Source organism: Chiloscyllium plagiosum, unplaced genomic scaffold, assembly GCF_037043375.1.
Source record: "Chiloscyllium plagiosum isolate Xiang-an unplaced genomic scaffold, Cpla_swu_hap1 HiC_scaffold_1, whole genome shotgun sequence".
Taxonomy (NCBI): Eukaryota; Metazoa; Chordata; class Chondrichthyes; order Orectolobiformes; family Hemiscylliidae; genus Chiloscyllium; species Chiloscyllium plagiosum.
Window position 1 is genome coordinate 158,457,151 of NW_028270139.1, and position 12,240 is coordinate 158,469,390.

The window sequence follows — 12,240 nt, forward strand, 5'->3', positions numbered from 1 at the left end:
AGACTGCCACCCTTACCTGGTCTGGCCCACATGTGACTCCAGCCCTGAAACAATGTGCAACAAATCCAATAATTTAGGGGAGATGATGGCCTAATGGTATTATTGCTGGACTATCTATCCAGAGACACAGGTAGTGATCTGGGACCTGGGTTGGAATCCTGCCACAGCAGATGTTGGAACTTGAATTCAATATCAATCTGGAATGGAGAGTCTAATGATGACCATGAATCCATTATTAATTGTTGGAAAAACCTATCTGGTTAACTAATGACCTTTAGGGAAGGAAACTACCGTCCTTACATGGCCTGGCCTACATGTGACTCCAGACCCACAGCAATGTGGCTGACTCTTGGGCAATTAGGGATGGGCAATAAATGCTGTTGTAACCCAATTATTGGGTTTTAGAATTAGAATCCCTACAGTGTGGAAACAGGCCCTTCAGCCCAGCAAGTGCACACCAACCCTCCGAAGAGTATCCCACCCAGACCCATTCCCCTACTACTCTACATTTCCCCCTGACTATTGCCCCTAACTTACACATCCCTGAACACTATGGGCAATTTCCCATGACCAATTCACCTAATGTGCACGTCTTTGGACTGTGGGAGGAGACCGGAGCACCCGGAGGAAACCCACGCAGACACAGGGAGAATGTGCAAACTCCACATAGACAGATTGTTGGGCTGGAGTCACATGTAGGCTAGACCAGGTAAGGATGGCAGTCTCCTTCCCTGAAGGACATTATTGAGCTGGATGGGTTTTTTTCTAACATCCTATGAATGAATAAAAAAATTCTGGAAAATATAATTAGAATAGTTAGGGGGTCATTTTTGACTGGTGCAGACTTGATGGGCCGGAAGGCTCTTTTTGCATTTCTGGTCTCTCTGGCTACATTTAGTCAGACACAATGTCTAGGACCCAGAGGAACTGACACATAAATCTACTTTTTCTGAAAGCAAGTTAAACCCCTTGGCTCCACCCACAGAGTGTGTGTGTGTGACATCAGGACAATGAGTGGAGACAATGGAACATAAAGATTAACCTCTTCAGAATCATTACCTGGTACAATAATTCATTTCTGTGACTCTCTTCACCAATTGCTTTACATCCCACCATACACACTAACAGTCCTCTGCTGCATGCTCTGAATAGGCTCCTCAGGTGCTGCCTGACCTGCTGTGCTTTTCCAGCAACACATTTTTAAGCTCTGATCTCCAGCATCTGCAGTCCTTACTCTCTCCTTTTTTCTCAGTAAAAGTAGCCTTGTAACTTCTAGACCATTGTAAAAACCCAATCAGTTCTAGACAAAGTGGACTCAGAACTTGAGCTCTGATACTTTACCCTTCCATGGGAGATGGACAAGGCCAGCATCTATTCCCCATCCCACTTGTATTGACTGATTCGTGAAGCCAATTTAGTGCTGTGGGTCTGGAGTCATATTTAGTAAGCAACACCTGATAATGATGGCAGATTTCCTTCATAACGGCGATTCAGTGAAGCAGAAGGATTTGGTGTTCACCACGACTTTCTGGTTGTATTTGAATCTAAACCATATCAGTTGCCGTGGTGAGATTTGTACCTGTGGGCCCAGAGCATTAGCGTGGGTCTCTGGATAACTCGTGTTCCCACACTATCATTAGTCCAGTCACAACACCATCCCCCCACAAATTCTGCCAATCCTGCTGGGCTTCAGCAAGAGCAGCACTTGGATTCATAGAATCCCTACAGTGTGGAAGCAGGCCATTTGACCCGTTTAGTCCATGCTGACTGTCCAAAGAGCATCCCACCCACACTCACCCCATCCCTGTATTCACACGTTTCCCATCGTTAATCCACTTACCTACGCATCCCTGAACACTATGGGCAATTTCCCATGGCCAATCCATCTTTGGACTGCGGGAGGAAACCGGAGTCTCCAGAGGAAACCCACGCAGACACGGGCAAAATGTGCAAACTCCACGCAGACAGTTGCCCAAGGCGGGAATCGAACCTGGGTAGTCTGGAATACCTAGACTACCAACTACCTATTCTAATCCTAATTACCACAGCAGCTAATTCATAGCCTTAGCATCACAAATGCACATTTAAATCGAAGCTTGCCACAAACCATTCTGAGCGTGGGAAAAAAGGACTCATAACGCCATTTACTAGTTGGTGCACCACTCCACCGATCCAACATCAATGCAATACCTAGCCCAACCTAGTAACCTATTTTACTCATGTGAATCTAATTAAAATCTCCTGTGTTCAGACAACACGGTTTTTCTTTGGTTAGCAATACCCGAGGCATTTTAGCACTGTTGGCTTCTGCTTTAGTCAAGTCAAAGTAATGACTACATTGCCTGTAACTAATATCTAATTCCTTTCTTATTCCATTTACTCCCTTCACCTCTTCATTTTAAACTGGCAACTCATGGGTTGTTGGGCATTGGAGTGAATTGCACATTCCATTTGCCAATTATCTCTGCGGATGGTGGTGACTCAGCCATTCCCTCACAGCTCCATCTGCGTTCTAACTGCCCCCGGCAAGATCATTCCAGTGAGCACAGCCGCCATCTTCCCTTCATCAAGACTAAGTTTTGAGTGGCCCATTGGGTCAGCCACCTCTCAGGCCTCCTTGCCTCAGAGTCAGAGATCTGGGGGGGGATAGTGAGGAAGGGATCAAGTTCCATTCCAGAGACTTGCGACTGTAACCTGGCAAGAACAGTAGTGAGTCAGTACCAAGTTTTCAAATGAGATTGCAAACCAACGCCTCATCTCAGGTGAAGGTAAAAATCCTGCCGCACTGTCGGAAGAAAAGCAAGAGCTCACTGTCTAGTGTTCTGGCCAATATTGGTTCCTCAACAACTCAAGACAATCTAGTACAAAAAGGAAATTGCTGGAAAAGCTCAGCAGGTTTGGCAGCATCTTGTGAAGAGAATTCAGAGGTCACATTGCAGGACCGGTGACCCTTCCTCCAAACACTGCCACAAGACGACCTTGTCTTCATCTGAGTGCTGTGAGTCGATGTTTTAATGGGGAACTGTATTTCAAAAGTATCTCGCTGATTTTCTGGAGGTCAGGAAAGGTGCATCACAAATGCAAGTTCCTTCTTTCGGTTGGGGTGGCACGTTGGTTAGCACAGCTGCCTCATAGCGTCAAGGGTTCCCGGGTTTGATTCCACCCTCAGTCCACTGTGTGTGGGAGTTTGCACGTTGTCCCCGTGTCTGCGCGGGTTTCCTTTGGGTGCTCCGGTTTCCTCCCACACTCCAAAGCTGTGCAGTTTAGGTGGGTTGGCCATGCTAGATTTCCCCAAAGTGTCCAGGGATATGCAGGCTGGGTGGTTTCGCCATGGGAAATGCAGGATTACAGGGATTGGAGTGTTGATGATGGGCCAAATGGTCTGCTTCCACACTGTAGGTATTCTATGAAAATGGTCTGTTGTCCAACTAGTGTCAGATCTGACCTGGCCACACGATGTTTCATGAAGCTTTGGGGTTCTTTGGTTAAACCCAAATCCATTGTATTTATTCATTTACAGCACATAGCCATTACTTACTCAGCCGGCATTTATTGCCCATCTGTAACTAGCTTGGAGAAAGTGGTGATCAGATGCTTCCTTGAACCATTGCAGTCCCTGAGAAGCCTCTCAAGTATAAACTAATAGTGCTTGGCTTCTTTCCTCACCAATCAAGCTCCTGAACCTCCATCCCCGGCCTCTGATTACAAGACTTCCTTATCCCTGAGACCATTGCTGAGTTGGCTCTGTTGTTTGCTTGAATACTCTTGATCTCCAGCAAACCGATCCTCCCCCTGAACACTACAATAAAACAAAGGTAACAGAAAGTGCTGGAGAAATACAGCAGGTCTGGCAGTATCAGTGGAGAGGACAAGAACAGAGATAACATTTCGGGTCCAGTGACCGTTCTTCAGAAAGGGTCTTGGAGTGTTAACTCAGCTTTCTCTCCGCAAACGCTGCCAGACCTGCTGAGTTTCTCCAGCACTTTCGGTTCTTGGATCCCTCCAGACAGCCCTCCCAGTACAGCTCCTACTTCCATCTTTCGAGTTCCTTTGCCCACATCCTCTCTGAGACCCTCCCATCAATGAGCTACCACCTCAAGCTCCCTCTAACCCTTTCCACACCCAATGCCCCTTGCTATGATTGTTGAGATTGATAGTGGCTTTCCTATCTTACAATCCTAACGATGCAAAAAGAGTCCATTTGGCCCATTGACTCAATACTGACCCTCCGAAAAGTGTCCCATGCAGACCCAGCACCCCACCCTAACCCCATCTTTATCACGGATAACCCACCTAGCATTCCTCCAGAGGCCATTCAGCCAATCAAGTCCCTCCAAAGAGCATCCCACCTAGACACACCCTATCCCTGTGACCCCATATTTCCCATGGCTAACCCACCTAGCCTGCTCATCCCTGGATACAATAGGAATTTAGCTTTGGCCAATATGCCCAACATGCACATATTTGGACTGTGGGACAAAACCAGAGGACCCAGAAGAAACCCACGTGGAGAATTTGCAAACCCCAGAAAGACAGTCACCCAAGGCTGGAATCAAACCCAGGTCCCTGGCGCTGGGAGGCACCAATGCTAACCACTGAGCCACGTGTCACCCTGGGGCAATTTAGCATGGCCAATCCACCTAACCTATATGTCTAAACGACACAGACACAAGGAGAACATACAAGTTCCACACAGACAGTCCCCCGAGGCTGGAGTTGAACTTGGGTCCCCTGGTACTGTGAGGCAGCAGTGCTAACCACTGAGCCACTGTGTCTTCATCTCTGTCATTATCTCCTCCCCAACAAAAAGAACATGGACAGCTCTCCTGCCTTTGTGAAAGAACTGAAGCAGATGGCCTCTAAGCTGAATCCTAGAATGCCAGATTCTTCACCCCAACCTAACCCCACATCCCTTGATTCACTTGATGATGAAACATTTTGAATATACTCATCGGCTGAGAATCAACTGCTGTCTTTTGTTGGGAAATTCCAAAGATTGACAACTTTTTGATAGAAGAGATATCTTCTGACTTTGATGCAAAATTGTCAACCCCTTTCTCTGGGGCTGTAGCTATCTGCTAGTTTCCTTAGCCAAAGGTACACCCTTTCTACAGCTTCCCTGTCAGAATCCTGAGAATAAGTTTCCACCTAACATTTTTCTATTTTTCTGAAAATATTCTTTTGCTAGATCTGGGTGAGACAATCTCATCCAGCATTTGTGGCCCAATTCCTTAATACAAACTACGTTTGTGGTTTTTAACATAAAAGTTTAACCATTTAAGCTGTTGTATTTTTTGATCAATCTGTACTGCATCCTTCCAAAGATGTCATAGAGTCATAGAGTTGTACAAACCTTTCGGTCCAACCTGTCCATGCTGACTAGCTATCCTAAACTGATCTAGTTCCATTTGCCAGCACTTGGCCAATATCCCTGTAAACCTTCCTATCCATATATCCATCCAGATCCCTTTCAAATGCTGCAATTGTACTAGCCTCCTCTGGCTGTTTATTCATATCCACACCACCTTCTGTGTGAAAAAGTTACTCCTTAGGTCCCTTTTAAATATTTCTCCATTCATCTTAAACCCATGCCGTCTAAATTTTGGATTCCTCAATCCTGGGAAAAGATCTTGGCTATTCACTCTATTTATGCCCCTCATGATTCTATAAACCTCTATAAGGTCACCCCTCAGCCTTCAGTGCTCCGGAGAAAATAGCCCTAGCCTGTTCAGCCTTTCCCTACAATTCAAGCTTGCACTAAAATAGACACACTTCAACCCCATCACACTGAATGCACCTTTGCCCTATCAAGTGCCTATCCCTCCTCACAGACTCTCTGCACACTGTATTTGGCTGTTCACTACCTACTACATTACCTTATCTGTAGCTCTGGCTCCCATCTCCCTGTCAATTTAGTTTGAACCCTCCCGAAGAGCTGTGGCAAATCTCCTGCCCAGGATATTAGTGCCCCACCAGTTCAGGTGCAACCCATTATTCTTATACATTTCCCACCTTCCCCAGAAGGTATCTCAATGATGCACATCTGAAGAAGGTCCCGTAGAAGTCAATTCTCAAAACATTAACTCTGTTTTTTCTCTCTCCACCGATGCTGCCAGAGCTGCTGAGTTTCTCCAGCGTTCTCTGTACTTGTTCCAGATTTCCAGCGTTTGCTGCATTTTGCCTTTAACATCATCATAAAATTTTAAAGTTCATGGGGAAGCATTGTGGTCACTGGTCTAACAATCCAGAGCTCCAGGATAATATTCTGGGGATGTATGTCCGAATCTCCCCATCACGAATGGTCAAATTTGAATCTAATACAAATCTGGAATTAAAAGTCTAATGATGACCAGGAAACTGCTGTTGTGAAGACCCATCTGGTTCACTAACGTGCTTTAGGGAAGGAAATCAGTGGTCCCTACCTGGTCTGACCTGCATGTGACTCCAGATTCACAGCAATGTGGTTGACTCTCAACTGCTCCCTCAAATAGCTCCTCCAAGCCAATCAGATCAAGGGGCAACTGGGAAGGGAAAGGTAGTGTTGGAGGGTTTGTTTTCAGACTGGAGGCCAGTGACTAGTGATGTGCCACAAGGATCGGCGCTAGGTCTGCTGTTTTTCATCATTTATATAAGTGATTTGGATGTCAATACAGGTCTAAGGTTAGTAAGTTTGCAGGTGACACCAAAATAGGTGGTGTAGCGGACAGCGAGGAAGATTATCTCAGAGTACGACAGGATCTTTATTAGATGGACCATCGGGCTGAGGAGTGGCAGACGAGATTTAATTTAGATAAATGTGAGGTGTTGCATTTTTGCAAGGCAAACCAGGGCAGGACTTATACAGTTATTAGTAAAAGTAAAAACAATGACTGCAGATGCTGGAAACCAGATTCTGGATTAGTGGTGCTGGAAGAGCACAGCAGTTCAGGCAGCATCCAAGGAGCAGCGAAATCAAGTAAAGGCCTGGGGTGTGTTGCCAAACAAAGAGACCTGGAGTGCAGCTGCATAGTTTCTTGAAAGTGGAGTCGCAGGTAGACAGGTTTATGAAGAAGGCATTTGGCATGCTTTCCTTAATGTCCTTGGTCAGAACATTAAGTATAGGAGTTGGCATGTCATGTTGTGGTTGTACAGGACATTGGTGAGGCCACCTTTAGAATACTGAGTTCAATTCTAGTCAGCCTTCTATAGGAAGGCCGTTATTAAACTTGAGATGGTATGGAATAGATTTACTCTCAAGTTTAGGACCTTCTTCAGAATCTCCTTAGTTCCAGAAGAAGAATCATATGAGACTCACAATATCCCTCTCCACAGATGCTGCCAGACCTGCTGAGTTTCTCCAAGCCTCTCTGTATTGGTTTACGAAAGTTTAGTTGCCTTCGAGGACCAATGACCATTTTAATTTTCCAGCTGTCTGTGATGTGATCTTGTTTCAGGGGATAGTTGTGACTGTCTGCTATGGTAATAAAACCCTGTATGCACAATCACAGGAAGTCATTCAATGTCACATAATCTTTCTCTTTTGTCATCTTACAGCAAGATAAAATTACAGTATATTTCTTCAATTGTACTCATAGAGTTCCAGAGATGTACAACAGGGAAACAAACTCTTCAGTCCAATTTGTCCAAACTGATCAGATATCCTAACCAAATTTAGTCCCATTTGCCAACATTTGGCCCATATCCCTCTAAACCCATTGTATTCATGTACACATCCAGATGCCTTTTAATTGTTGTAATTGTACCCACCTCCACCAGTTCCTCTGGCAGCTCATTGCATATACCCACCACCCTCTGTATGAAAAAGTTGCCCCTTAGGTCCCTTTTATATCTTTCCCCTCCCACTTTAAACCTTTGCCCTCTCATTTTGGATTCCCCTACCCCAGGGAAAAGATGTTGATTATTTTCACCCTACCCATGCCCCTCATGATTTTACATACCTCGACAAGGTCACCCCTTAGCTTCCAACCCTCCAGGGAAAAATAACTTAATGTTTTCCTTTCCTCAACAGACTCTGAATATTCTTTCGTAGGTTGGCGTAATCAATACTTGGGTGGCACAATAGCTCAGTAATTAACATGCTGTCTCAAAATGCCAGGCATCTGGGTTTGATTCCAGCCTTGGGGGGGGGGGGGCGACTGTCTTTGTGTAGTTTGCACATTTCCCCTGTGTCTGTGTGGGTTTGCTCTGGTTTCCTCACAGAGTCCAAAGATGTACAGGTTTGGTGGATTGGCCATGGGAAATTGCCATTGTGTTCTGGTATGTGCAGACTAGGTGGTTTAGCGAAAGTGGGGTTACAGGGATGAGTCTGGGTGGGATGCCCTTTGGAGGGTTGGTGCAGACTGCCGAATCACCTCTTTCTGCAATGTAGGGATTCGATGAATATCCTATGTGACTTTTTTTTTAATTGTCCTTCTCTAGCTCAATGGGAAGAGCCGGGAGTGTGTGTTTGTGGAGGAGGTCCTGGAGAATAACTACACTGCTCTGATGTCTGCCAAGTACAAGGGCTGGTACCTGGGCTTCACCAGGAAAGGACGGACCAGGAAAGGATCGAAAACTGAGCAGAACCAGAGGGAGGTCCATTTCATGAAAAGACCCCCCAAAGACAAAGGGGAGCACCATAGACCTTTCAAATACACCACAGTCACTAAAAGGACGAAACGAGCTCGACACCACAAGACCAGCTAGGACCTAGGGGACCTCTATCAGTCTGCTGGCTGCCTCGGATAAATATTTGTGTTTGGGGTTTTTTTTTGAAAACTAAAGATACTTTATTTTTATACTCATGAAAGGAACTGCTCTGAATTGACCTATATTTAACGGGAAACTGGGCATGACTGTGTGTGTGTACGTGTGTGTGTGTGTGTCTGTCTGTCTGTCTATCTGTCTGTGTGTCTGTGTGTGTGTGTGTGTGTGTGTGTGTGTAAGGGTTATTTATAAAATGGCCATTTCTCATCAGGATCCTGATAACAATAGGCCCCTCTTGTTGGCCTGCAGCTAGGCTGCAGTTTAAAAGCTTGACAGAAATCATAAGAAAAAAAGTCTTATTTTCTGTGGCATTTGGTTTTGATCCAGATTTGAATGCAAGCATCCAGAGAGAGGCACACAGTGCTGGCTGGAGTTTATGGGTAAGGGTGGGGTTGGGGGTAGAGGTGCATTGGCTCATCTTTTTTTATATATATCATATATAGACTGTGCTCACTTGAACTGTGAAAACAACCCAATAATGCAATTCTAAATTGCATCCTTCCACATGGGATGTTATTCTCTGCTGGGAGTGTGTGTTGATCTGTAAAGTACTGAGGTGACGTACTGTTTGCAACAGTGGTAGCATTAGAAGCAATTTGACATTTACGAAATACTTTTATCCCACAAGTGATGAAATGTGTTGGCTGAAATCCGACTCCCTCTCCCTCCTGTTACCTACCCCCCCACCCCCCCGCCCCACAGTGTAATTGGTGTCAACTCACAAAGAGATTGCCAGGTGGTAACACTAAGCTTCCCCTTCAATCTGCCTCAGGATGGTTTGATTGCTTCTTTTTGACCTTCCTTCAACCATTAGCCTTTTTTTCCTTCCTCTTGAGGATCTTTAAAGCCAAACCTCACATCATCAAATGACCACTTTGTGCATGCCTTCTTTCCCAGCTTGATGGTGTCCTGCACTCTGACCCCTGACCCTTCACCGAGGATTCCCAAAGACAAAAAACCGATACACGGGTCCCGGTCGAACATTTTGTCTCTGGTCTACGCTGCTGAAATGGTCCCCTTTTTTATGACCCTCTTCTCTTTGATTAGCGTTTAGATTTAATTCAGGAAAATAAATTGTACAGTATCTGTAAAAATATGTACAATTTTCATTTTAGTTATATTATCTCCTTTCAATTATTATTATTTACATTAATGTGATCAATGATAAATCAAGGCTGGGTTAAGAGCAAGACATTATTGCTTATCTTTCAAATTTTGTTAGTGACTCTTGAACTTGAGATTTTTTAAAAATCCGTTCATATTGACAACTAATTTCAAGTTTGCCCAGTTATGCTGAAGCTGTGGAATAGTCGGGTTCAAGGAAAAGGTATAGTCAATCCTGTGTGTAATTTTAAACTTCACAAAGAACCTTTCGTCTGACAAGGTCCTCTGCAAATACAACAGGCGATCACATGTTTTGGGACCGCTTGTAATGGGTGGATTGGTAATGAGTCAGTGGAACGACTGACCAACTGTCCTCAGAGGAAAAGGTTTTCCCATGGAAATAATGCCAGCCAGGATACCGAAATATTACTGTGTGATAAACATTGCTGAGCTGTTTGGAGGGAAGATTCCACTGAGGAGATCTTGGGAATAAGCCTCAAGAACAGGCTGTACTCTAGGCATGTTCCGAAGGTGATCAATGGGCTAACTGGGAAGGTGTCCAATAAATGGTGATTGCTAGAAAGGTTACAGTATGAAAAGTGGAAGATTCTTGTTGCTGTATCTTCAAAACTAGAATTAGATTTTATTGTATTCAAGTACAGGAGTACAATGAAAAGTGTACAAAGTCGCCATCTTAAAACACAAAGCCAGAATGTAAAAAAAAAACAAGAGAAGAAATTCAAGAAACAGAGCCAAAAGAAAAAGAACAGTATCCAGATCTTAAAGTCCCTATCTGACAGAAAATGAGCAAGTCCAGAATTTAAAGTCTTACTTCCCTGGGCCTAGCCCTGGCCTGAAGATTTCTCAGGGGTATGCTCTACCGATCACTGGAACAAGCCGCCATTGTTGCTGTCTCTGTTGTTGCCGCTGCCTCACATCTTCAGGAGGCCAAGCTGCTCTCACCCTGCCGAAGACTCTGAGAAAATCTTTCAAAGAGTTAAATAAAAGAGCAAAAGAAAAGAGCAGAAGTAAGAAGAAAAACAAAGAAAGCAGATAGAAGTGGAGAGCCCCGGGCCCAGAGCCTGAACGCAGAGCTGCTTCTCGGTCACCTGTTTGCTTACGACAAAAGGCCATTCCAAAATGGATGCCAACTGTTGATAAGTTCTGGACCTGTTGGTCTTATGCTATTCTACATAGATGCTGTGAAGAACTCCTGAGGAAATAATGGTAGTGCTTAAAAGTACTATTAAAAGTACTGAAAACCAGCAGCATAAAAGGTTTATTTCTGATGTCAGCATAAAAAGAGGTATAAAAAATGGACACTGATGTATTAAGGGAGTTATTTTGGTTTGAGAACTGATGCAATGGTCAGCACTTCTATTAAGGACACAGGAAAACAAACAATGAAAGCATTTGAACTGGTGGGTTTGGAATTGAACTGATAGAGTCATGCTGTGGCTTGCTATCATTGGAACCACCAGGCCGGATCGCCCTTAAGTTTACCATCTCAGTCATCATTCAAAAACCATGGCTTGGAAAACAGTTTCCAGTGGCAGCTTGATTCATTTATATACAATGTAAAGTGTATGAAAATAATTTCTATGACTATTATAAGGATCGCTATTTATTGCATCTGTACCTGAAATAAAATGTCAGGAGATTAATGTGGCCTCATGATTAAAGAATGAGGATTACATGGAAAAACCCTGATGTGCTGTTTCATGCTTTTTGGACTGAGAAACGCAAAGGTCTCCTTGTGGTTGGTTATCCTACAACAACTCACTCCCACCACCCCACTGAACTTGTCTCAAAATTTTAACCTCTACTCTCCTGAGTACAGGGATTTTAACCAGTGCAGGGGACCTCCGCTATGTAACTCTAATCTTTATTTATTCTTTATGTGAAAACCTTTCCAAGTGTATTATTTCCAAGAGGAATTCTGAATCATAGAATCTCTACAGTGTGGAACCAGACCATTCAGCCCATTGAGTACACACTGACCCTTCAAAGACCATCCCACCCACTCCCATCCCCTACCCTATCACTCTGCATTTCCCATGGCTAACCCACCTAACTGCACATAGAGTCATAGAGATGTACAGCATGGAAACAGACCCTTCGGTCCAACCCATCCATGCCGACCAGATATCTTAACACAATCTAGTCCCACTTGCCAGCACCCGGCCCATATCCCTCCAAACCCTTCCTATTCATATACCCACCCAAATGCCTTTTAAATGTTGCAATTGTACCAGCCTCCACCACTTCCTCTGGCAGTTCATTCCATACACGTACCACCTTCTGTGTGAAAAAGTTGCCCCTTGTGTCTCTTTTATATCTTTCCCCTCTCACCCTAAAACTATGCCCTCTAGTTCTGGACTCCCTGACCCC

General features: G+C 44.5%; 1 protein-coding gene across 1 annotated transcript in view; it reads left to right on the forward strand.

Annotated features, from left to right (window-relative positions):
• The window catches only part of fgf24 (fibroblast growth factor 24), a 127,043-nt gene extending 115,499 nt beyond the window's left edge, over window positions 1–11,544 (forward strand). Inside the window, exon 5 of the mRNA XM_043700927.2 lies at window positions 8,419–11,544. Within this exon, the coding sequence (XP_043556862.1) occupies window positions 8,419–8,685 (267 nt within the window). The 3' untranslated portion in view covers window positions 8,686–11,544. The remainder of the gene's footprint in view (window positions 1–8,418) is intronic.
• Window positions 11,545–12,240: the final 696 nt, after the last annotated feature.